General features: G+C 38.3%; 1 protein-coding gene across 2 annotated transcripts in view; it reads right to left on the minus strand.

Moving 5' to 3' along the window:
* phf24 (PHD finger protein 24) overlaps window positions 1–26,822 on the minus strand; it is a 35,076-nt gene extending 8,254 nt beyond the window's left edge. The window contains exons 1-6 of one of the 2 annotated variants that reach the window (XM_015034991.1): window positions 26,591–26,822; window positions 9,855–10,276; window positions 6,705–6,890; window positions 2,645–2,723; window positions 1,684–1,886; window positions 866–1,029 (exon numbers count right to left, since the gene is read on the minus strand). In XM_015034991.1, coding sequence (XP_014890477.1) covers window positions 866–1,029; window positions 1,684–1,886; window positions 2,645–2,723; window positions 6,705–6,890; window positions 9,855–10,274 — 1,052 coding nt within the window. In that variant the 5' untranslated portion in view covers window positions 10,275–10,276; window positions 26,591–26,822. The remainder of the gene's footprint in view (window positions 1–865; window positions 1,030–1,683; window positions 1,887–2,644; window positions 2,724–6,704; window positions 6,891–9,854; window positions 10,277–26,590) is intronic. The other variant, XM_015034992.1, reaches the window with a different exon arrangement.
* Window positions 26,823–27,661: the final 839 nt, after the last annotated feature.

Genomic DNA, 27,661 nt, shown 5'->3' on the forward strand with positions numbered 1-27,661 from the left:
TTAAAATAAACCAGGGTTTTAAAAAAAACCAAAAACCAAAAAAATAATTTTAAAAAACAAAACTTTGGAAAAAACCAAAAAAAAAAAAAAAAAAAAAAAAAAAAAAAAAAATTGTTACCATAGTGAAAAAATTTTAAGAATGAAATGAAATAATGAAATGAAGTGTTAAGGATGAAGTGACACAACTTAGTGCCAAACTTTACTGAAACACACTGCTGGCTAAACATTCTGTATGCCAATTTTATTTGTATGGCTAAACAGAATACCGTATTTTCCGCACTATAAGGCGGTGGATTATAAGGCGCACCTTCAATGAACGGCCTAATTTAAAACTTTTTTCATATATAAGGCGCATAGAATAAACACTACAGTTAGGAACACGATTTGTTCCATACTCTACAAATGTTGACATGTAACAATAAAGCAGTGGTCCCCGAGTACTTTATATAGTAGGCTGCCCCAGTCATTGTTTCGCTCACGGTGTTGGTGTTGCGATATTGTGCCAAACTGCTTTCTGGGTAACACAGACCAACCGCCACATTCAATATGGTGGACGCTGTTACGTATCGCAGCAACGGGCCGACCCGCCCCATGAGGCGGTAATTCTCAAATCGATAAGCTAAGTTTCATTTTGCATTTTAGGCAGCCCTCTGCTTTGTGCTGAGCAGAAAGATTGTGTCTGTGATTTATGACTGATTTATGACACAGGAATGAAGCAGATTTAACGACTGCTTCTTTCTCTCCATCTCTGTTCCAGTTTTTTTTTTTTTTTTTTTTTTCTGGCTGCACCAGCTGCTGTCTGCATGCAGATGAGAGCCTGACTCCCCAGACTGCTGCCTTTAGTAGCGAGGTGTTGAGCTCTCACCTCACATTGCAGGATTGAGGATCTTTGAGCTTGTGGAACCAGGACTGCTGGGCCTGGCGGCATTCTGCTCTGGTGATCACGCTGTCTTTATCCATGACCAGTCCTTGAAAAACCACTCTTGCCTTGTCTCTCTCCTTAGCGCTCAACAGACGCACCAGTGAGTTCTAAAGGAAGAAATAAATGAAGAAAAGAAATTCACAACAGTGCAAGCAAACTGAACAGGGACTATATGTACTTGCTTATATGAACTAAAATTATTCCGACCACGTATACCGTATATACATATTTTTCTGCAGTTGCCTGCCAAAGGCATTATTTAGAGTTTTTGCCAAAATCATTTGCAATCACATTAGGGCTGACTGATATAATCTAGAAGCACCGTTTTACCTTCCAGTACCAAAGGAAAACAGCACATAAAATGCAGCAGCAATGTTAAATCTGAACTTTGATTGCCAATGATGATAAAACTACAAAATAATGCAGATGCATTAAAGCCACAATTTGATTAAATAATATCAATTCCTTTTTAAATCACATAATTTCTAATAGATGTTATTTTGTGTATTTGGTCACATGATCAATGTTTTCTACCATTTCCTAGCAACAAGGCGTGGCTGATTTATACTTTTGCTCAACTTATCCCAACTTAGCTACTACACTGATATTCTAAATGTCTTCATTATTGTTGGTGTGATATTGTGCACTCTGTTTTACATTGTGGCTTCATAGAAATCTCCCCTTAATGGAATAATAGCGGATATTTATATTCTCTTCTATTCAATTCCAATATATGTTTTACCACCATCCAAATACTGTACCTCAGTCCTGAACTTCCTTAGAACAGCCAGCGACTCAAAGTAGAGGAAGTCTGACCATTCGATGTGACCCTTCTTCTCAGGATCCAGAGAAGCAAACTGGGCTAAGACCTCCTCCTCTTGCTCATCACTCAGGTCCTTATCAAACTGCTGCTTGGATACAAAGTGGCGGTACTGCAGCAGCTCATCTGACACCAGGCATGACTCTACAACGGCAAGGAGCAATTCATCACATCACAGTAAATTAGTCACCCACTGGTCTTCCAGATATAATTAGTTTAGGATGACTCATGGGCAGAGAAGACCACCTATGCCCGTCATCCTGCCGAGGAAAAAAAACTGAGATCTGAGAAAAATCGAAAAAGAATTTCAACTCACATCCTATAGATTAACTTGACACAGGCGGACGTTTCCGTACTTATTTTTGTTAAATATGATGTCATCGTCAGAATTTAATACGGTAGATCAGTCTTGGCAACTTATACGCATCACCAGAGTCTGACAGATATGGTTCCTTACACAATATGCATATCCTTTTCCACATTTTCCACATTTTGGAAACTTAAATATATCTTACTGGGATTTATGTGATGAAGCAACACAAATAAGAAAAAAATAAATAGAAGTGCAATGAAAAGGACACAAAGTATTTTATTTTTTTTTTCCAATTACAAAGTTCTGCAACAAAACTCAACATTTTTTAAGAACCACTCTTTGTAATGTGCAGATTACAACAGTGCCAGATTCTTGGAGTGTATGCAGCTAACGACAGAGTTACGATAGGCCAGTTGACTTCTAATCTGATTAACTGTTTTCCATGACCAAAAGTCTGAATGAATTCATTGATAGGCTACAACAGTGCTGCCTATCCAGTGACCAACAAGAGACTTGAAATAAAACTTTCTACTGGAAGCAAAAGAAAAAAAAAATAAAAATCAAACATATGGCATATTTTCTGACTCACCTGGGATGATCTTGCACTGCTTGAATGTCTCCATTAAACTGTACATCTCCTCCTCTGTTAGAAGAAGATTCACATTGTCCTGCAGGGGACAGGGCAATAAAAATAATTCCAAAATTATTCTATCTTAGATTATATTTAGAATTTATTAATGGCATTCCCACAAACTTGCACACTGAAGCAAAACTTGTAACATGCAATTATAACAGTTACGCATAAATTGGTGAAAAGGAGTATGTGATTTTGAATATTTACAAGTAAATCTGAAAAGTGTGGGGTGTGCCTTTGCATTCAACTCCTTTTACCTGGATCTCCATCCGTTAAATTATGTGTACCCAAATGGCTTCAAAGGTTATCCAACTTGTGAATATAATCTGCCTGCATTGTTTCAAATCTGTATAAATGAAGCCATTTTGTGAAGGCTGCAGAGGTTTGTCAGCGAACATTAGTGAACACACTGTGTTAATAATAATAATAATAATAATAATAATAATAATAATAAAATTGTGGAGAAATGAAAAGCATATACGATAGACATGCTGGTATTAGTAAAAAATTCAGTCTAATAAAGAAAGACAATCCTCACGAAGCTATTTGAGGAAGATTGTTGGGGATAAATAGTAGGTGAGAAAAATGCCTGAATTCCCCACTGCGCACACATTAAGTTGAGCCCAAAAGAGGAAGTCGTGATCTCATTATGTCAACCAGCAGTAGCTGAGCAACAGATTGCCTGATAATGCACCGCATTTTTATTTTTTCAGCTGTTATGTAGAGCACAGTAACTGCCAAACACCCCGTTATTACACGATAGCCAACATTCATATTTATTAACGATGCCTTAAGCTTTTACCAGTCCAACCGAATGCTGAAAAATAAGTGTTTTCAATAAATACGGGAATATAATTCACAGGAGGAAACTTACTAAAATCTTCCCTGTTTTATGTCCTTAGCTGTTTATTCAAACCAGGCAACACAACAACAATGTGTCTGGCCTTTAAGGCCATTCCAAGGGTGATGAAATTTTAAAATGAAATACTGAATCACAGTAATTGCATCTGTTGCAGACAGGCACAATTATTGTGATTCAACACGGAAGAACAATTCTCATCCAAGCAGGTATTTTCAATATTAGTACACCCGAGCAATGTTCCTCATCCTTTGAACACACACATTCAAAAAGATACTCTCAGTAAATAAAGCACTATATCATCCTGAATTTTCTTTTTAACTGCGATCATATCGTCAATTTTATGATGTATTTTTTCTAAAACCTGATTTTAAGGAATTGTAAGCATTTTCAGTAGATCTTCAAAGTGGTTACCAAAAATGTTGTGTCCTCAAATGTAAATCCGTGTTTCTCTTTTTTTCAATATTTTGAGACATTTAACTCAATTTCACCCAAATGCTTAACTTATTTATTTAGAACTACAACATTTTTGTCCAAAAAGCACTATTTCCAAGCAGCACTGAGTAGATGTAGTTATTTTCAAGAATTAGCATTACATACAAATGTTCCTCTGCCTAAAATACTACTTCCAATGAAGTACAGTACTATTGAGCTTTAGCAATGTTTGATAAAGTTCCTCAACCTCAGGAACTAATTTCAATTTTGTTTTACTTTTTTTACGCACTTTTAAACATAACAGACCTCTACCTGCACAGTCTTTTCCATGTAGATGTTGTAGTATTCAATATTAAAAGTGTTTATAAAAGTTCCTTATTCCCATGTCAAGATTTAGACCTACTGAAGTATTTCCTACCAACTGAAACTATAATATCCTTTAATATTTACTGTAGTACAAATAGATCCCCATCCTTTAAGAAATAGCTCCAAACAACTTTTCTGCTTAGAAGAATGTTGAACTAGTTCTCGGCAATACTTTTTTAATATGTAGAAATATTTCCAACAATATCCCTTTTCTGGCTACCATATTGAAGTAGACGAAACAGAGAGTGAAGCAATCAATATGCTCAACTATTAGGATATAATAGAAGAAGAGATATAAACTTTATTACCCCTCAGTGGGGAAATTCAGGTGTTCCTGCAGAAAAGTGACAGGAAGTCGAAGCATATAGATTTGTATGAAAAATGTGAATACTAAGCAGAAACAAAATCATTGAATATTGACAAAAACATTAAAAAAACATATGAAGCACCCGTGTTTTGCACCACATTCTTTTGCTCTCATCCGATTACTTGTCGCCACATTCGTCACAGAAGTCGTTTAAGAAACTAAATCTGAACGTATTTTGAGAAGGAAAGAAAGTCAAGAAAATGAATTCTGAGTTAAAACAGCAGCACCTATTGTAACAGTGATTTGTTACTCCCACATTTGAAGCCAATTGTGTTGTTTACCAAGCTTAGAAGACATCAGCATCAGCCACAAAAGTAAATGTCATTAGCACCAAATAAGTTCATCCACCGGTGGCAGGGTAAAATCAAGAGTATTGTATTTTGAGAACCTCAGATGTTATAATAAAACATCTTTCAGAAGAGTAGCAGGCCTAGCGAGCAGCATTAAATCTCATTACGAATATGGTGATGATTCCCTGATAAGACGTAAGATCTGTCAGTTGTGTGTTATGTTTAGTCTGTAACCATCTATCATTACAAATCATCAAGCACAGCAAATGGCCACCCTGTTGTCAAGAAGCAGCATCTTCGGATGTTTTTTTCATCCATCACGTGTTAAACTCAGCAACATCTAACGACTCCAGCAGTCAAAGAGCTCAGTTAAATCAAGTGCTTTTATGAAATCGCTGCATCCGCACTAATCCATTTCAATTTGTTTTGTGTAAAAAAAGAATAATATGTTCGCTGGCACACAAACGACTCCCGTGGGAATGGATGATATAAATAATATCATTGTCTAATCTTTGGCTTACAGATTGTATAAATAGATCTTTGATGCTGCCTGGATAATGTCAGTGATGTGTTCAGCAGCACATAGGTATTTATAACAAAAATGGCTTCCTCTAAGCTCAGCCTGTCAGTGTGTTTTTTTTTTAATCAATACAAATCAGCAGTTTCCTTTTTTAAGCAGAATAAGGAGGTAGTTTTTCTTCAACCAAACTCACATGAACCAGATCGTTCCAAAGAACAGGAATCAAGACTTTAAATCATATCTCCAGGTGTCTTTTCAGATAAACAACACGTGTTAGACTTACTCTGCGTCCATCTGCCAGGTCTATGAGTGGCTTCAAAGGATTTCAATTTTTCTATGCATTTCTGCCATGTTTTTTTGGCAGCCAATCATTATATTTGTAAGCGATTTCAAATCTAAGAGACAGAATTCAAAAACAAAACGTTCCCCACCCCCCCCCCCCGCTCTCATTCTAAGCACAGCGAGGAAATCGGCGGCAGACAGAAGAAATGCCTTTCCAACGAAGTGGAAAGCATTTCCCTACAGCGAAGCTTTGGCAAAGGGGAATTTGTTTCTCAGGGACAGCAGAAGAAAGTGAAGCCACTACTTCACTTTGAAGAGTCTTCTAACAAAGGCCGTGCAGCTGTTTGCGCTTCACAACAGCCGATTACATCATCTGTTTTGCTGGAGAGTTGTGCATTTTTCTTTGAATTTGCTCTGAATTCATGATGAGAGAATCTGTTGTGTTGGAACTCAGCGGAACCAGAAATTGTTCTGCGATAACAGCGTGTTCCAGGCTTTCATAATGAGTCACGTTGACCTATCACTTTGATGTCGATGTCGCATCAAAGGTCGCTGAAGATTGGAGTCGCAGAATTGGACAGTGAAGATTGAATAATGAAGTCTATGATTTGCTGTTTTGCCTGTAAATCCATAATCATCCTATACGTTTAATTACATGTTTCCCTCATTATACCATCAAAATATTCCAGAGTTCCTATTTCTTATGTGGGATTAATATGTGAAAATGCACACGTAGTCACATTTTCTGCATGTATAAGATCCGTATAAAGTTTATACTTGAATACATTTTACAGCTGGACCTTTGAGCATCAATACAAACTTGCCTACTTACTATTACACTGCACTATGGAGCGAGTTCATGCTGGATGTCTATTATGACGACTTTGCTGACTCACACAATAGTAGCAGCTCCAGCCGGTCACAGTGTGGGCCGTGTCTCTCATCTCCTGCAAGGCCTCGGTACGAAGATAGCCCAGCTCCCTCAGACAGCCGTCATGGAACACCCGCGTGCAGATCCTGCAGGGGTAGAGGTCGTCCGCCGTCCACACCTCGCAGACATCACACATCTCGCCGCTCGGCGGCTAGCGGGGAAAGCAGACAGCGTAACTCGGAAATTTTGCTGAATGATTCAGCAGAACAGTCGTTTGAGTGAGAACAGTGGCACTAAGAGCTCACTAGCTTTAATTTCTATTATGTTAAACAACACCAGAATGCGTTTCAGGTAGCAGCAGCCTTTTTATGTCTCTTTGTCTCGCTGCTTCACGAATGATGATTTCTGAATAAGCTGGCTGGCGGGAGTGTTTAGAGCTCTCCCAAATGGCCTCGCTCAAAGGGGAAGTTAAAAGCTGGGTGTCACAAAGGGGGCAGAGATGGAATATATTTTGAATATGGCAGAAACCACTCTATTAGACAGACTGCCCTGGAGGAAAGTCTGAGTGATGGACTCTACACATGAAAAGAGAGCGATTTTTCATAAAGATGCCTTCACATTTTAATATTTTATCTATGTGCTTCAGTAGATAAATAGATAAAAAATAACTACTTAGTGAAAAAAGAAAAAAAAATACATCCATTATGTGAATTGAAAAATTGCCTAGGGAGACCATTACATTTATGGTATTCTGGCCACATTTTCTGAAATATGACAAAAATGAGACAGTTTGGATTTTTTTTAATGATTTAAAATAAAAGGTAATAATAATGTCCACAAAAAGTATTTTATATAACAGCAAAACATGCAAAACAATTCAAAACATGGAAGAGAACTGCAAGTCATGCATATCGAAAGTATTATTAATTTTTCATGATTGCTGAAATTGCGTCACATGACAATCAAATGATTACAGTGTTCCAGGAAAATCTTGAACTTTTTCACAGCTCTTCCTGTTAAAACCACACATTTTATTTAATTATATAAATATTTTGTTTTCTTTCTTTTATAAAAGGAATCCATTGATTAGGAACAGATTAAAAATGCTTGCAAGAAAAAACAGGAGGAAAGAAATTAATTATGGTGACTGAGTATAATTTGTCTGTACTTTTTTGTTACCAAAAGAAATCTGAATTTGACATTTTTATAGACTGAAAAAAGCATTTCACACACAATATACTGTATCATAAATTAGGAAGTTATAGTGAGAGAGGACTGGTTCTATAAAAGCTGAGAAACATGGAGAGGTTTGTGGAAATGGGAGCCTGTCAGTCACATTGTATGGATGTTTTCTGTCAGGTTCCTCGGCGGCGACGAGTATTGAGTCAGATGACATTTTACTTTTTTTTCAGTCTCCTTGTACGGTCATGTGAGTTTGCACTTGTTTGATTCCACAATCACATAGTGAATTAAACTGTGCAATATCCAAAGGTTGTAATACTGATCCGCAATACCGCTTTTTATTTTAACTTCTCCACAACTTTATGCTTTGGTGTATTCCTTGGTCTCCGTTGTGCTGTTTGTCCATTAATGTTCTCCAACAAACATTCCAGCCCTCAAAGTAAAGAGGGATAATTTGAAGTTTCGATGAACCAATTAAAGTCAGTGTGTGTAATGTGGCCAAATAGAAAATAAAACTCTACTTGCAACTTTAGACTACTGCAGGAAGAAAGCAAAGCATCGTCTCATTTGAGTGCATGCATCAGTTCTTTAACCACAAGCATTTATGGTAAGATACAGAAATGTTTAGCTTTCTTTAGGGAAAATCCAACTTTGAGTTCTAGCTGCAAAAATAGGATATTTTATTCTCCTCAGTTTTCTTTAGTTCTTTGTCAGTTTTTTGTCACTGTTTGAAACGTATGGGGATTTTTTTTTTATGTCAAACCTTTTTCTGTTGTAACAGTATGAACTGGCTCACTGATGAAGCAAGTCAAGAATACCTTTTCCATTTAGTTTTCCATATGGATCCACAGATTTTATAGCAATACACACTATGGGAATTATTTATCTCTATTAACCAAATCAAATTCAGTTCACCAGCAAATGAGATGAAAATATTTCTCTAGGTTGTCACATAGAGGTTTAGCAAACCAAACAAGTTCAAATGATCACTGTATTTTACTTCACATTTATGTGCTGGTGACGGTAACCAAAATCAAAACACAGGCTCGTACTACTGGAGACGGATTCCTACTTTTACATTTTGTGCAACTTGTCAGAGAGTACCAAGTGTTTACTCCGTTTAAAATAGAAAAAACAAAAAAAACGCAGGTGTTGTTGCCCGTGTGAACTCCCTCTCCTGTTAGTCAGCGTCACCCTGAAAATAGTCACCTCTCAGAGCCAGCCAAAGCAGGCCGCCCACAACATGCTCAACGTGAAGAGCACTCACACACATCGACAACGTATCACAGCTAATGGGACACAAAAACCGGCCGCAGGAAACACCTTCAAGCTCATGCTTTATCACCTTTGTATCTTAGTAAGACTAATTATATGTGAAGATGGAAAAAAGACATTGTAGACTTTAGACACAAAAAGACATTGTGATATTTTGCCGTGTCCAATGTCAGGACTCCACATTCCTCACTGTGGTTTTGGTCTCTTATTGTGTTGAGATTAGCATGTATTCTGTTACTGACAAGATAGCAACGGATAAAGTGCCCTGCAAAAGTATTTCGAAACCTTATCCCACAAATTCCAATGTATTATATTGGGTTTTTATGGGACTGGGATTTCATGTGACTAACAGGCACTGCAAGGTTGTGAAGTTGAAGGAATGTTCAAATCCCTAGTTCTAAACTCACCTCGTTTTGTACTAGGGGAGTAAAACTAACTCATGTTTTGTGTGTTTATAAGAACACTGCAGAAAAGCTAAGAAGAACACAGTGACTTTTCAGTTCATGAGCCAGTATTCTGGGGAAAAAAAGATTACTAAAATACTAGGTTTGAACAGAGAAAGCTCAGCCCTGAAAGAACTAAATGCAAAATAAACAAAGAGCATACATTAAAAGAATCTTAGGGATGCATAAAGACGCCAGGAGAGTAATCTACTGTTTGTAAGTCAATAACTTTTGGGGAAACCTTTATCATAGAGGCCCAGTATTATAATCAATACCTGCTCTTTGTTTTCCAGGTCCACCTCAACAGGCTGGTCATCATCAGGTTCCCTTTTTGGTCGGACAAAAGCAGGAGGCGTGAGTTGATGGCTCTTGTCGAGGTCTTCCGGCTCCACACCTTTCCCGTCCCTTAACCTCGACCACGCTTCCTGGTTAACTTTACATTCATCTCTAACTGGAGCGGAGGCCTGTTGGGAGGTTGATGGACCCGCGTTATTGTCCGTTTCCTCTGGTTTGACTTCCTCTGTGTTTTTGTCATTGGGACCAGCTGAAGTTCTGGCATCTTCTTCACCTTCCCCCACTTCCGCGTCTGTCTGCTTGACTGCACGATCCTTAATGCCGGCCTGGAAGGCCGAGACGACCGCACTGCATTTCTGCACCTTCTCCACCTGCTGCTTCTTTGACATAAGCACTCCCATGTCTGAAGGGAAATGAAAAGACGCACATTTTTATGAATATATAGAACTTTATAACTTTTCACATCTCTGATTTCTATTGTGAAATTTGACTTTGTACTGGTGACATAGGGAGACAAGAATGTAGCTTATATCAGTTTTTAGCTCAAATGCAAATAAAGTTTGATAACCCAAAAATGTTTGTCCATTTGCTTGTATTCACTAAGGAAGCTTGACCCCTCCAAATCAACGTCCACTTTTACAGAACCATTTCTACAACACATAAATTTAACATACACTCAATTTTTGAACCCACATTTTTGAAAATGGATTTCAAACCGTTTCCCATCACAACCCAAACCTTCTCTTTCACATCCTTCCACTTTCACTCAGCCTTCTCTTTCCTCCACATCAGGCAACACTTCTGCCACGCAACACTTCCAAACCAGGTGTGAGATGTTATCCTCCTGCACTGCTACCAAGACGTGTGAATTGACCAAAGCCAAATAGGAAGTGGAGCTAATCCACAACCGTTGCACCTCCAAGTCAGTCATGCAACAAGTTACAGAGTTGAGTACACTTTAATAGACTTAACATCTATATTTGTAAAACTTTTAAAACCTCTATGATAGAACTCTGTCTTAACCAACCACATTTATTTTCAGAACTGCAGTGCAGGTTGTCTCTTGCACTCGGGTCAAAGCCAAAGCAGCAGAGTTTAAGCAGAACTGCCTTAGAGATTCAGAAACTTGCTGACAAAGCGAGTAAAGGCTGTGCTCGCTTCTTATTCAGTTTAATACCCAGTACAAGGAAGGAACAGTACAGTCCAAATTCTTCAACTTTTTCACATTACAACTAAAAACTGCACACTATATTGGGATTGTAGTTTTTCCATTGGTGGAATTTATAGCTGCAATAACTTTGGCAAAGTTCAGCTTTGAAAAGGAATGACATGTATCTGGTGAAATTTATTTGTCTGTCTTGCTACAAACTCTGGACTTCGACAGTAGAAAGTCAAGGGGCTATAAAAACATTTGCAAGGCACAGAACATCTAAGACATCCAGAATGTGTTTTTCATCCAAAGAAAAAGTGGTAAACAGTAGATATGCATACAAAGTAGTGACACTGAACATAGTAAAACAAAGTGTTATGAAATTTCATCTGAGCACAAATATGCTGAATGTTATTGCTCCGATGGGATTTGGAGATGCACTCTAGATAATTGGGTTTTCAACTAGTCAGCATGTGTTGCATAATTTTATAAGTCTGTGGAGAAGAGAGTTATTTTCTCTGCAGCTATCTGCTACGGCAGCAGCAGGAGAAGCAGGATCACAGAAAAAAGTATCTCTAATGATTAAAAGAAGGTTGCGTCTATGTTGGGGCAACCCAGGAGAAACTTTTCAGTAGAAAGGATAAAAGCAGCAATGATATTTGCATAGAATACTGATAAACTAATATAAAACGTCTTCAGCTCTTCTGCACACAGTACAGGAGTCATTCGTGGCTATAGTGTTCATCTTTCCATGCATAATACATAATAGATAATCTATCTGTTTTTATTTGTAGGTTAATTAAATGTAATAGAAATAAAACATTTTTAATACACAATTTTTTTAATGGAAATTAACGAATTAAAGTAGAAATGTTCCGCCTCATCTCAACATGAGCAATAGCTGCCGTGCATATCAATGACAGCATCCGAACCTTGTGTTAATGAGTGTTTGGCTCTCTGCAGCTCATCATATCCCGGATTACGCCTGAACAGACATGAACAAATGCTTATCAGGAATGATTAACAGCGAGAATTTTCACCTCGTTAGAATTTCTGTTGCCTCTCTGGTTCTCGCAATCCTCACCACTTTCATATCTCTACGAACAGAAGAGCCGAGACCGGAGCTTAGAATCCCAACTCCAGCACAGAAAAAAGCCTGTCAGTTTCATCCAACGACCAGCTGACTGTCAGAGCCACGACGAGTTCACGCAAATTCTCCCAGTCCCCTGGCGTCTAACAATCAATAGTACTGTTTTTTTTTTTTTTTTATTGTCATGTTTTGTTTTCTCTTAACTCATTTCAATGCTGATGAGTCAAATTCTTTTTGTTATTCGAATGAATAACTGGAAGGAGAAAATATGAGTCATGTGCCTTTGCAAAACCAATGATCCAGTTATTGTTGGAAGCTCCATAGGCATAAGAATGTTTTCACTGGCTACAATGCCTTGGTAAATATTTGCACTTTTTTCACATTAAAACCAAAAAGATTGATCTACTGTGTAAGGATTTCATGTGACAGAGCAACACACAAAGTACATATTTGTAAAGTAGAAGGAAACATACAGCTGTTTTTAAAGAAAGAAAAATTGACCCTTTTTAATCCGATAGCTGTAAATAATAAAAGAAAAGCAGTGAAACTAACTGCATTCAGAAATCGCCCACTTAGTCCACCTGTAAAGCAGCTAGGAGGTCTTTGGTAATTACAGAGGAACTCTAGAGAGTCACAGTTCAGGTTAGAGAATCTGACAGATGACTATTAAGACTGTACATTCAAAAAACTCAAATTAAACCCACAACCGAACTTTACATAGCATGCAACATGCTACAAATAAATGAAAACTAAGACAAAAGCTTCTAAAGACCAGTGTCGTTTGCAAAAGACAGCATCCTTTGGGTGTATACCACTTATCCTTGTAGGGCTTCAGCAGGGCTCCGGCGGTCGTTGAGCAAGACGCATGCTTCGTCCTAGATAGGCCAATCACAGTGCAGCACGCAGAACAAACAACCAGACATGCACCGACTCACAACTAATAGCTGTTTAGAGAAAGGAATTAAGATGGCAGTCAAGTTTTTGGACTGTGGGAGGAAGTTGGAGGACATGGAGAGGAACCCACATACAGGACGAGCCGCCCTGTCTTTGGATGCGATGTGACCATCTCATTTTTACACACAATATACAGGAACCCATAATAACTGTCAGCTTAGTTGTTCAGTGAGTAGGTCAACGTGTATCAGTTAGAGCTTCACCGAGTTGACTTAGGAGTTGCATCGTTGTGCATTTTTGTGGCATCTAAGAGTTGCAAAAATCATGGAATGGAATTTATAAGTCAACCAAAAGGAAAATAAATCTGTGGCAAGCTCTCTTAGCTGCTGATCAATTTCTGCATGCTACAGAGCTGCGTGTGTGGGAAGGTGATGCTGGAGCATTATTTACTTAAAGTTATGTTTCTTCAAATGCAAAGTAAACAATCAATGTTAGAATTATCAAACAGGTCATCAGAGGGTTTTTTTTTACATGAAGCATATCCCTTTTATGTTTAATTTGGGGGGGGAAGTCTAGACTCTAGAGTAATGCCACTTGCAATAAAAGGTCTTTACCAGGTTTTACAATGAAATGTGCCAAAACCATTGTCTTAAATTAAATTTCATTGAAAATTCCTATACTTTCACCCATCTACATAACTTATTCATTTCATAGCATTTTATTTCTTTTTCTCTATTTAAAAACACACACACACACATGGACACACACGGAGAGACGTTAATTGTTGTGTTATATAAGATTGTGACCACTGGCAGGTGCTCCGCAAACATTTTCTCCTCAAAGTTAGTCTACTTAAAGTAGGAAAAATGTAAGGATTTGAGCAAGTTTGAGAAAGGCTAACTCTTAAGGCCAACTTGATTGGATCAGAGCATTTCTAAACCTCTACGCCAAAGTAGTAATGGTATCAAAAAGTGTCCAGTGGAAGAATGTTGGTGAAATTGCAACAGTTCATGTCTAATTTGGATGCTAAATAAGTTCATGTCGGTTGAGACAGAAAGATGTCAAAATGCACACTGCTTTGAAGATTTTGTTTCTGTTTGAAACGTAACAAGCTGAGGTCTAGGATTATATAAAGTTTAATCGAAGGTGGATCTTTATCCAATAACCTCAAGCTAATTTAATATATTGTCTGGGGTATACTTGTGTGATACTTCAAGGAAAGCTCATTTCTTTTATCTCATTACACACTGTCCAATTAAAATTCAAAATTATGTGAGGTGTTTTTTTTTTTTTTTATATGAAAAATCTATGGAGGTTTATCCTGTAATGACTTTACACATTCAGGATACTGGGAGTATTTGACATGATGAATCTAAAATTCAACCTCTATGAAAAAAGAAAATATACTATATTATATCATACATACTGCCTCACCTTGCAAAGCGCCCGTGGTTTTTATAATTTTCAATTTGATTTGCGAGACCAACACAAAGCAGCAAATGATATGATTTTAAATTTTCTTTAAAAAGCTTTGAAATGTGGGGCTCATCTGTATTTCATGCCATTTTAAGTAAATACTTTGTAGAGCCACCTTTGATGATGCTCCAGCTGCCATTCTTTTAAGATTTCTGTCCACCATATTTGCACACCGAGTAAAATAAATCTTTGGCCATTCTTCCTCCAAATAGCTCAAGCTCAGCCAGACGGACTGAAGCATGTGTGAATAACAATTTTCAAGTCTTGCAAAAGAATCTCGAGAGGTTTACATTTGGACTGTGAATGGGTAATTCAAACAGATGAATATAATTTGATCCATATCTTTATATCCTAGCTTTGGCTGTATGTTTTGGGGTTTTATCCTGCTAGAAGATGAAACTGACCCAGACTCATGTCGGGTTGCCTCCAGTCCACTCTGACGTAACTTCCCTTTCCTGCTCAAGTAAGAAGCGGAGAATCCGACCACATTCTCATTTCCACCTAAGTGAGATGCAATTGCATTGTGGAGGAAAGCAGCGTCGTGTAGTCAGCCTGATTATGTTACTCATGGGATATGCGTCTTTGCTCTGAAATGCAATCCTATCCATCCATGCTCTACATGAGTGCTTGTTGGAAACCTAATCACATTTATCTGAAGTGAAATACGAGTCATTCCCTGTCTTTCTTCCAAGTCAAGAAGCCTAAAAGGCTCTTAGGCCACATCCCATCAGGCCCTGAGTAGCCTTCATAGACTATATGGAGCTCAAAAACGATTTGACTCACAGTCTTCGACAAAGTTAAATTTGGTGCTGGATGGTTAAGTTGGTTGAGAATGTGCACCATGTGCAGCAGCAGCAGTCTTCAACAAGGGAGCCTGGTGTTTGACTCCTGGATTTGGACCATATTCTCCATCCAGAAAATGATCCAACTATGTAAACCAGAATTAAACAATGCTTAACCATTGTGCATGGAAAGACTGAGGCAAACGTGGAGGACTGTGGCAAATGATACAAGTTTTACATGTGTGGGGTCGGTTGGATCCCATTTGTAAACAGAAGGGTTAACTCTGGTTCTTGCAAATAAGTGCAAAAGATGATACAAAAATAAAATCTAATGAATCTTTTTTCATTACTGAAATCAGTAAAATCTGTTGATTTACCCTCATATTTTGGGGATGTTAAGGTGGTTTCTCCTGCTGAAGAAACAATAATTGTTCATTTTCTGTGAATGGATCTCATAGTTTTGCATCTTAAAATCAGGTTCCTTTAAATGTCCCACAATTCCATGCAGAGTTTCTTGTCAGAAATCTAAATCTTAGTCTGATCAGAATAAAGAGAACCACTGAGAAAGTCCCAATAGCGTGTGTGATGTGTAAACAGAAAAAGGATTTCACTAGTGTGCAGATAGTATCAAATAGTTGCTATGGCGATGTTATATCCAAATATGCTGCCTTTCAGAGTGAAAATCAACACAATTCTGCTTTACCACAATGGCATGTTCCACATTTTGAATTTCAGATGTCATTGATTTCAGCTGAGACCCATCAACTTATATACCTCTTTATAAACTCTGTGGCACTAATTGCCTTCAGAGCTCAACTAATTAGTAAATAGAGTACAGCTGTGTGTTATCTTAGCATTAACAGCCGTTCTGTGCAGGCATCAGTGGTTTGTTACAGGATATAAGTGAACAAACCGCATTGTGAAGAGACCAGGGATAAGGTTTTAGAGAAGTCCTGGTCGACCACATACACTGATAACTCTTGCCAAAACTTTTGTTCTTCCTCTGAGAGCATGACTCCAAGATGAAGCCAAGAACCGAGGTCACAGCAACCAGAAAGCTAACACAGATTCACGATTTCCTCCTGTTCCAGCAGGAGAATGACCCTAAACATTCAGCCTGTGCTGAGCGGTTCACATCGATGTTCTAATAGACCAGCCAGTGTGCAGGAATGAGAATTTGTGGCAAGTGTTGAGTTATTTTCTAATAAAGAAATATACAGTGTTTAGATGAGCAAAGCTGGTAGAGACAATCGCCACAAGAACAAAAAAGAAAAAAAGAAAGACATATGAAATGCTGTGTTTTGTGGTTCTACTGTGATGTAATGAAAAAGTTCAAGGAGTATCAGTACTTTTGTAAGAATGTGCATAAATAAACTCAAAGGTGTAACACTGAATATAAGAGATTGTAAAAATATACTATTTTAACACTCAAAATGTATTCCTAGGAAAGTTGCGATATATTTTGGGACCGTTCCCAAGCGGTTTGAACCAAAAGCCCTCAGCTATGAGTGGGTCTTATGTGTGATGAGAGTAAACAATGATGACTCATGAAGAGGTTTTAGTATAAATGATTATTTCAAGCCTCTTTAGAGTTTCATTTTCCTTTCTAAGCCATGTCTACCGTCACACAGTTCTCCATCACAATCCTCAACAGGACGACCGATGGATAAAGACACAAATTAACACATCGATACTTAAAGATTTTACTGCAAAGGTTCATATCTGAACTTGAAAAGGAGATGTTGTGGCATTCGCAGCACATAATGGCGGAGGGGACTATTACAGGAACTTAATTATTCACTGACCTAGCCCTCGCACTTTAGTTCAGAGCAGTGCTCACTCAGGCATTGAACAGAGACAGTCATTAGACACCAGGGATTAAAAAAAGAAAAGGCAGGCTTTGAATTGCTGCTGTTACCACCCAGCATCAAAACAACAAGCTTAAAAGCTGAGAGACGCTAGAGGGTGAGGCCTAAAACGAGCAAGCCGAGGCTGATATATCACTCTAAAGCTGCTACCACAGCTGGATCCTCAGCTGGATCCTCTGTTATTGTTCAGTGCAGCTAATGGGCTGCTCCATTTTAAATGAGATAATAAACAGAAAACAAATTGTTCCTTAATAGCCGGCAAAGTCAATAGGGCTCACACGCAATGGGGGAGGAATAAGGAACAATAATAATAAATCCAGTGCATTACACCCCCTAAGGCACCCGGCATCAGAGCCAATAGAAAACAGAATCTGTTTGATCAGGTTCATACAGTGCCTTGAAAAAATACACACGCATCGTGAACTTTCACACATTTTATCACAACACAATCACAGAAATCAACACGTTATTAAAATTATATGCAATTGACTAACACAGAACAGCAGATAACTATAAATTTTGACTATTTTTGCCAAAAACAAAAACCAAAAAACATTTGACTTTGCATAAATTGGATGGAGAATATCTTTGAATATCAAAGTCTGTCAAAGATTCCAATCAAAATTTATGACTGACCTTAGGCTGGGCTGTTCTAATACATGAATAACAAACATCAAGACTGAGTTACCATAAAGTTAATTTATCACTCTATTTTGAGGAAAAGATAGAACAGAACACATTAAGTGTGGCACCTCACCTAAATCCACGACACCCACCAACTTTTGAACCAAGGAAAAGATTACTTGGACAAATGCCACTCCATGTACTACATGAGTAAAATTAAATACCATTTTGATTTCTGAGTTAGAATCATATAAGATTGTGAAATTCTTAAGGTTTACTGTTTCAGATGGGTATTGTAGATGTATTTCAAATTCAATTTACAGGATGATTTTCATTTAGTATTTTCAGAATAAAGGGGCTGCAAATATACATCCCACAGTATTCATATTTTTATGGCAAAATGCTATAAATCGTGTGTTATTCTCCTCCCATTTTAAAAGTATTAGCTATGTTGTCTGTGACATAAAACCCCAACATGACACAGAACTGTGTGGTTTTAAACTAACCAGTTCAAAGTGCAAGAAGGCTGTCTCTAAATATGATCAAAAACTGAATTTTAATGTTCATATTATTATTTTTAACAACAAAAACATTGATATGTTAAAATTAACAGCAGACAGATGAAAGAAGACAGGATGCTTTAAAAATCTGCTTCTGCCACATGAAAAGAAAATATCGACCTCTGCAGAGGACCTTGTCATTTTTTTAGTTTGACTTATGCATTTTAAATATTGTCCCTTTGTTTTCTGGTTTCCTTTCAACGCAGTGCACAAGCTGTATCTGACATAAGTGGGTCAGTACCTGACCTAAGTGCATCAGATGGCCATGCACAACCTGCCATTTGCAACTTCAGATACCAAAGCTTCTGACCACCAGCCTGTCAAATTGATCACAACTGTTTTTTTTTTGTTTTTTTGTTTGTTTTTTTTTTGGTTTGTGCCTTACTGTCAACGTTTGTGCTGCTCAGTACCTGCATGAAGCGTCACACTCTCCAGAGAGAAATGTGATGTTTTTTTTTCTCATCACTGACAGCTTGACATTGGGTTACTACTCTGAAAAGCTTTTGAAGAACGAATAAATATAGATCTGGCTTCTTTTCTTTTTTGTAAAAGTATCCTAAAAATACATCAGAGATAAAAATTAGAGTTGGGCATCAACGTAAAGTCAACTTGACTTGTTCAGAGGAAAGCATTGATTTAATTCATTTGGTTCTGAAAAAATAAACCTCTCTTCTCTCCTTGTAATTAGAAGAAGGCTTTAAAGGTGTTTTGGAGAAAACTACTGAACAGACATCATTGTAAACCAACAAACCAGAGAGCAAGGGTTAAAGTTATGAGATGTTCAAGGAAGGATTAGGTTTGTAACAGCCCATTTTTTTAACATCTCAAGCGATTTCCATGGAAATATGAGTTAAACTTTCACAATAAAAAAAGGTACTCCTTTTCATCTCTTCAAGAGATACTGGTTCTTCATTTTGGAAAGATGATTCCATCCTTTTTACGCAAATTACATCAAGTTTAAACAAAACAAAACAAAACCATGGCTGAAGCACAGTTTCTCTGGCAGAAATATTTAGATGTTGCTCATAGGGTAAAGGCTTTAACTTGGTTTACATTGTCTTGGGGGATTCAGTCTGAACGTCTGATTAGGAGGCCGAGCGTTCTCAGTTACGGACAAGCTCTCAGACAGCTTGAGCTTGAGTAACAGACATGTTCCTGTAATTTCTGTTTGGGAGAACATTTCTCAGTACATCCACTTCCCCAGGGAGTATCGCTCATGTGCGTGACATTTCAAGTCAGACAATGAGAACAAGAGGTTACATGAACATGCTCATCAATGCCGCGCTGCCTGCATAAATTTCTTATAACTCTGAAAACCCCCCTCTCTCAAAGCATTTTGTGCTTATGAAGATGAAATATTTCGGAATCATTCCATGCTTTTTTGCCTCTGGGGATAAAAAAATAAAAAATGGATCCAGCAAAATGTCTAAGCTTGTGTCTATCGACGTTTCTGGACATATGGAGGTATAGAACTGCAGAACGAGTATGTGGTGAAAGACTTCCAGCATCACTCTTGATGTAACAATGTCATGAATGTCATGTCTTCAGGTTCCCTCTCTCAGTGTCTAACACATTTTCTGCTCTCAAAACAGCATTGACTTACAAGGTTGGCATCTTTTGAGGGTTTTATGTGATGCAGTAACACAAAATATTGTATCGATATGGAACGATATGGAGAAGAGAAACAAGTTTTATGTTTATTTATTGTCTGTGTGTGTTTGCATTTCGACTCCACCACTGCAGTTCTAGTTGCATATTTCGTCTTCCTGGAAGGTGGACCTCTGATTTTCCCAGCTTCATCCATCCTGTCTCCTTCAACTTCCCCTTCTCAGATTTCCTGTCTCATAATTATCCTTAGAGCAGATGCTTCCAGCACCTTTCAAGGTGTAAATTATGTCTATATGGTTAGGTGCATTATTAGTTTTCATCCACAAACAGCAGTTTGCTTATAGACCAAAGAAATAAACTTTAGTCTCCGCTTACCAGAGAGTTTTCTTCTACATGTTTACTAGTCCTTGTAGGAAACATATTAACACCTTTGTCTTTTTTTCATCTTGCCTTTTTCTGTCATTCTGTCAGATTTGAGAAGTGCACAACTAGTATCTGTTTTGTCAAAAGACGTTTCCACCTCAGCCATGGGTTTCTGAAGTTCTTACAGAGTCACCATTGCTCTGTTGTCAAATTTTCTGATTCATCCTTTCTTGTTAGTAACCTTGTTCTTTGGTCTTCTTGAGGTGTTTCTTGGTTAATGTTCTATGTAAAAATGTTGCACTGGATTTTATTCAGGGATAGCATAAAAGGGGACACAATGTTCAAATAGATCAGTTTGTGATTGTCAAAATGTGGAAATATGTGAGAATACTTTTACCACATCCTAAATTATTAGAAAAGATCTGCTATCAGCTAAGAATAAAACCATCAAATCCTTTCCTCTAGCTTAGTTTCAAAGTGGGATTAGACTGAAAACAGACCATGTGCAAAGCCATGTGTTATTATTTACACAGCAGAATGAAGGAAAAAAAAAAAACTCAGAAAATCTTAGTAACATTCTGTTCCCTTGTGGAAACTGTTTCCTAATTAAGCAATTTTTAATGGTGGTCAGGATTCCATGTCACACTGCAGAACTGATCATTCTCCCGCCTCGAAGCAAATTTTACTGAAGTAATGAAACGACAAGCATCGAGTCCTGATTCGACCTGCTCCTCTGGAAGATTTCTGGTGAAGAAAGAGATGGGTTTAAAACCCTCAGTGGAGTTGAAAATATGAAACAGACTATAAGAAGAAAAGAGCAATATCAGACCAGAGCAGTGTGAGAAATTGGTGATGGCTGACGGGTTCAGATGCGCCGGAGTCGATCAAAGAAGTGAAAAAAGAAAAGCTCGTCCACAACCTGCAGCAGAACTTATGGTTCTTTCTAACGCTCTGATTGAATTGCTTCTGCTATTTTAAATGATGTGATCAATAACAATAATAATGTTCCCAGTGATGATATTCACTAAAGATTTAATTTCATAAAACCGTTACTGGATCAATGTGCAGAGTTTTTTTTTTTTTTTTTTTTTTTCATGTATCTGTGTCTAATGCTTGAAAGACAAGAAAACTAAATCAGGAGTAAGAAATAAACTTTTATTTGAAAGATTCCCAGCTTGCTATGACTCCACCTAAAATTACAGTTTTAGTAGCATTGCTTTTCCAGCTCCTTGTTTACAGCCAGTTTGTTTCTCCATCTGCCAAAACTTGCTCACCTATCACGACGGTTTTGCACAGATTCTTTTTCCCCGTTCCACTTTACGTAGTACCTGTTTCAGAAATTATTCTAGCAGCTTCAGCAGTCTCTCTGATTTAGCTTCTGCATTATGTCTGATGGGTGACGCGAGCAGAGAAGGAAGGGATAAAGATCCCCGAGGCTCGCCGATCACCAGGCTCCTGCAGAAACAGCTGCCTCTGCCATCTTTGCTTTCCCTCCAAGACCAACGTGAATGATTTAAATGCCCCTGGATAAAAAAAAAAAAGATCTGGATAAAGAGAGGGAAAACTGGGCCGCCGCTTGGGGCACAACCTGACATACATGGCTGAAGAAACGTTTTTTTTTGTTTGTTTTTTTACTGCTAACGTGCAATTCAGCTGAGTATTCTGAAAATGTTGAGGGAAATCTGCAGTTGACTTATTTTTTTTTTTTTCACAACCTACTCAGCATATTCTTATGCATTTTGAGAAAAATTATTTTTTTTTACCCTTTTCACTGAAACCCTGTCCTTTTCCACATAAGACACTGGAGGATTATTGAAGTTTTAGCTTCTATTCAGGCTCTTGATTAAAATCAGCAGACGTCGGAGGCCGTCTGCTGGGGCTTGAAAGCTGATGACTCTCAGGGGGGCATTCATATAAATAGGAACAATTTAAGAAGTTGGTTCCACAGCATTATTCTTCAAATCCCTGTAAGTGCTTTTTTTTTTTTTTTTTGCATTTTTGAATGCTTCCTTTTATATTCTGGTGACTTCGTATTACAGTGTTTCATCAAAATTATCTCCGGCAAGCACACTTTCTCATGCTGTGACAGTTAACAGCATCAACAGTAAATTGAGGATTCAATGACATTGAGGGTCTAATAATTTTGAATTCTACCTCAGGCTATTTTGGCAGAATGATATTGCTCTTTTTTTCTAAGTTAAGGACAAAGAAGGGCACTCTAAAGTCAGCATTAGTATTCCCTCCTCTGCTGTTCTCTACACATGACCCTGGAACATATTATCCCCACAGTGAATTATGGCGGTGGCACAATCATGCTGGGGAGATGCTTTTCTCCATCACAGACAGAGAAGCTGGAAGCAGAATGGAGCTAAACAAAGTTTTACTGCAGTTTGTTGGAGTTGAGTTTGGAGATTTTCCTATATTTCTTTACTATCCCATACTTTACTGGTATGTTTTCAATGTTGAGGAATGACAGAGAGAAATGTTCTTTATAAATCCCAGGTAAGCAGAAAACTGCGCGTTACTAAGCAGAAGATCCAAGACAGTCACTGGAGAATTCTCCAGTTTTCTTCAGGATAAGGCACTAGGATTTCCGCAACAGGAAAAATGCAGACAGAACGTCAGAGTTAAACAGTCAAACTGAAATCCATTGGTAAATGAGGAAGATTGTAGAGTTTTGTACCAAACTGGGATTACTTCAACAATGTAGGTTTCTGTTTAATAACTAATCTCCAGTAAAAAAAATCAAAAAATCAAGAGTCTGTACTGGTCACTGCAGAGTCCCATCCATTTAAAAGATGCAACACCATTATCCAGTGGTCAGCTCAGCCTCAGACCAAAGACCCTCAGCAGATTCAGATGTGTTAACTAAAGACATTTATAAAAACATGAAGTTAAAATATGAATTCCATTTTTTTATTGAATTGTTGAAATTGATCATGATCAGATTTTCTTTTTTTTTTGCATAAAAAGACATGTTTACTTTTTTTTTTATGATTTTCTTTGAATTTGATGTCTGACTCTTCACTTTTTTACAGTGACATTAAGCTACTGCAATAAAATACAGATTTACTTTTAGCCTTAATACAAATCTTTATTTATTAAACTGTTGGCATTTAGGAAATCGGTTTGTTTTGCTCATTCATAGTTCAGTTTTATATAAACTTTGCATCTCTGTTTTTATTTCCAGATCATAAATGCATAAAAAGAATACTGTTTCTCTATATTTTTCTTAGTTTTATCACTCCTTCATCATAACAACTGTTCTATTGTTCACACATTACAGCTGGCTGCAATGAGAAAATATCTTGTTAGGAACTCAGCAAACTATTTTTTTTTCTACTCTAATTGGCTCATGTGAGAATTTCTTAAAGCTTGGGATGCTAAATATAAATAGAGCTATGTGTCTTAAATTTAAATTCCAGTAAAAGCATCTCTGTGTTCAAGCTACATTAGGCTGACATGATTCTACGTGCTGGTTCCCTTTTCATCAATTTTTCACTGTACAGAGGATGCTAAGCTGTACCTGGCTCTCTCCAATACTATGGGGGAGGGAGTTTGTATGCGTTTGTCTGACTGTACGATTCCGTCCCCAAAGCTGGTTTCTCCACTGGTATGTGCTGATTTGAATCCTAACCAGTCCTCCCTTTCATTCCGTGTCCTGGAGAAAGCGGGGAAGTTTTTAAATGAGCGGACCACTGTGCATGCTTTTTCGTGGGAATGAGTCCGCCTCTTGCTGAGGATCTCACTCAGAAACGAGGCAAGCAAAGAACTGGAACTAATTACGCTAACGAGTTCACCCAGATCTGAGCCAGCTGCAATCATCAAACACAAATACAGTTCCCAGCTAAGGTAACCGTACCTCTTGCACTTTTTTCACTTTTTGTTGCTTCAGCCCCCCCCCGAGTCAATACTTTGCAGAACCGCCTTTCACTGTAGTTAGAGCTGTAAGTATCGAGAGATTATAATATTTATATAACCATCAAAATACGTCAAACTTCATCAGTTTGATGGAGAGGATCTGTTAACATCACTGTGCAAGTTTGGCTATGCATTTTACATTAGATTTAGTCTTGGTTTGTTCTAACAAATGACCGTTTCTTGATATACAGTGAATGTCCAGCATTTGCATGGTCTTAGGAGCACAAATAGCTAAAATCAATAAATACGTGGGAAACACATTTCTGCCTATTTTAATAATTCAAACACAAATAATATGCATTAATATGTACAGTGGAAATTACCTTGATGCTATCACAGAAGCTAGCATAAAAAGTCTTCCTTATTTCCACTCGTGGGGATACAGCCAATCAGCAGCACGGAAAATAAATGGCAATGATTGGCTGTTTTGCAAACGGCAGCCAATCCAGGAGAAGGAGTAGCATTAGTTTTCTGTCGCCCATAAGTCAAGTTAGTTTGTATAGCACAGTTCAGCCACAAGGCAGTTCAAAGTGCTTTAGATCATAAAAAACATCATAATCTCATCAATAATGAAACAAGCAATAAGCATTACATTTTGTCAAATGCCATCATTAACATCATCAAGCAGCATCACCACTTACTACTAATTAAATGAAACTCTAAGCAGGTTAGTTTTAAGCCTCAGTTTAAAGAAACTTCATCTGTTTTGCAGTTTTTTGGAAGTCGATTACAGATTTGTGTTGCGTAGTTACATATCAGCAACATAAACTTTGACACTTGAGTCAAAATGTTCTGGTCAAGTCACTTTTTTTTCCCATTATGCTTGCTCTGTCCTTAAACAGGAGAGAGTTTAAACAAGATTTCTCGTGGCTTTCTTTCAGCCATGGATTTCTTCTTGAAACACTTTCCATTGTGGAAAACATGGTAAATATTTGTGTTAAGGTATCTGGCCACTTGTATTGATTCATAAGCTGACGCTGCATTAAATTTAAACACAGCCCTGGTCTTCATGATGCCATTTCTTTACTAATGCCCTCTAACAAACCTCTTAGGCCTTCACACAACACTTGTATTTATATTGTGATTGCATTACACAGGTGGATTCTGTTTGATTTTAAAGTGAATTTTACTGGATAAAGTTGATTGAACTGGATTTTACTTAATTAGTAAAATCAGGTGACTACAAATGCCTGCCATACTTTTATGTTTTCATTTAAAAAAAAATAATAATAACTGTGTATTGTGCTATGGTGTACCACATTACAGTTTTGCTCAAATTTCTAACACGAAATTCCAATAAAATATTGGATTGTAATAATAAATGACAAAAATTGCATTCACAAAGATATATTTAACATTAAGATCCAAATGGATGAGCATGGGTTTCCTGCTTTTCCCTAAATAAGACGACCTGACTGCTTTAAGAGGAAACACACTGATGTGCGTGAGAACCTTCAGAACTCTTCCCTTCCTGCATCTCACTGCCTCTTATCCCACCATTCCACTGTGACACTCTAAGGAAATGCTCATAGCTCAGCAAATGCATATGGGGGCTTTAAACTCAGCTTTTGAACAGAGCAAAAAAAGAGAGAGAGAGAGAGAGAGAGGGATAGAACGGGATGAATGGAGGAGGAATTTAAATCTCAATGCGTTGTTAAGCAGGAGACACCATGTTGGCATTCAGACACTGCGAGGCACAGAGCCTGTGCCAGCCCAAGGCGCTGAGAGAGTTTTCACAAAAAGCACGGAGCAGTGAGGCAGCTCAGGCTGCAGGGATCTGTCACAGGCTGAGAAGTAGGACTTGCTCCAAGGTTAACAACACATTCGGCTTGTTTGTGGACCTTTGAGGGGCCAGTGGACAAGACTGATGGAGAGCTTAATAGGGAGCAGCACTCTCCCGTGCAACAGTCATGGGAAAAGTAGACAAAGCAGCCTAAACTGGTGTCTGCAGCAGGGAAGATCATCCAAGCATGCCAGTAGTTGCAGAACCTCTGCATGGATTCCACACATTACACAGAGTAATAGGAAACCTTAGTTGTTTTAATATTTACTCCCTTTAATGGCAACTATATATTCTTCTACTTCTTTTTTAAAAAAATCAAGTTTGTGTCCATTGTTGTGCTACTACAGAGAAACACGAGCAGCTGCGATGGGGAATAGTAGTTTCACAGCAATCGCATCCATCCACACCCATAATGATGCTGACCTAAATATTCTTTGCCTGCACGCATATTTAATGAGGTTTCCCTGCAAATCCGCCTATGCGAGAGTAGGCGACATAAACTGAGCGCGGACAACATTTCAGCTCTTTATTTGCATCATGCAAGATTAGAAATAACACGACGCCTGCGCCGCGGCTGGGTTTAGAGACGGCAACTCACCGTAAACGGGATGTATCGCTCTTCACCGCGACTGAGTGCAGACTTTAACCTTCCCTGTCTCAATCCCGGCCGCTCAGCATGGCAAAGACTTGACTCGAATGAAGTGTGTGCGCCTCTCCGTCGACCCGCCGCCGTTCGCCCCTCAGGGGGAGATGAACGAGCGCCGCGGTTTATTATCCCGAGTCGCCCAGAGAGAGAGAGAGAGAGAGAGCACGGTGGGAAGCAGAAAGAACAGTCTTGTCCAAGCCAGCCGTGAACAGCTCCGGTGCTGAAATCTTCTCCCCTCCCACCACCACCACCTCCTCCTCTCCTCTCTTCTCTATTCTTCTCCGCCCTCCTTCCTGAGCTACTCCCTCAGCATCTGAGAGGAGACGGACAGCAGCTGCCGTTCAGGTCAGGATGAAGAGTGCTTAGTGCAGACTCGCAGTTAAATGCCAGATTTATGACTTTCATATTTACACTTCCTCCCGTTTCCACAGAGAGTTCCTGATGTGAATTAGTGGCTATCATTCAGGTTAATAACTTGTGTGGTGGGGGTTCGTCGGGTTTTGGGCCGGATCTTCTTGATTGGTCGGAACCTCTGGGGGGCATGACGTCGGTCCAGAGGCTTCCGGACCAGCCAATTATCACACACATACACGGGAAGCTTCGTACAGAGAGCCAGTTTAAGAATGAGTATGCAGCTTAAAGGTTTGGATCTCATTTTAGTCCCGTTTTATGCATAGATGGATCAGAGAGTGGGCTGCAGCGCTTTGGAACCCTGTCGAGATAATTTAGAGAAGAGGCATCATGCACATAACCGTTCAATCTTCTGTAACGTTGCTGCTTTCAGAAACAGAATGTTTTTTGGGCCTCACATCAGAACAGCCCCATGTGTTGGCATAACGTCATTCTCACTCAGAACGTCAAAGAAACAAATATCCTCCAGTGCAAAAGCACAAGTTACATCCTGAAATGTCCTTAATACTTTCCAGATTATTACACTTGTCATACTTAAAGGGAATGCATTATGTATTTTCCACATACTGTAGTGCCATTTTGTAGCTAAATTAAGAAAATATGTCACCTTCA

This window comes from Poecilia latipinna, unplaced genomic scaffold, assembly GCF_001443285.1.
Source record: "Poecilia latipinna isolate Pla-1442-1.1 unplaced genomic scaffold, P_latipinna-1.0 Scaffold320, whole genome shotgun sequence".
NCBI classification, from domain to species: domain Eukaryota; kingdom Metazoa; phylum Chordata; class Actinopteri; order Cyprinodontiformes; family Poeciliidae; genus Poecilia; species Poecilia latipinna.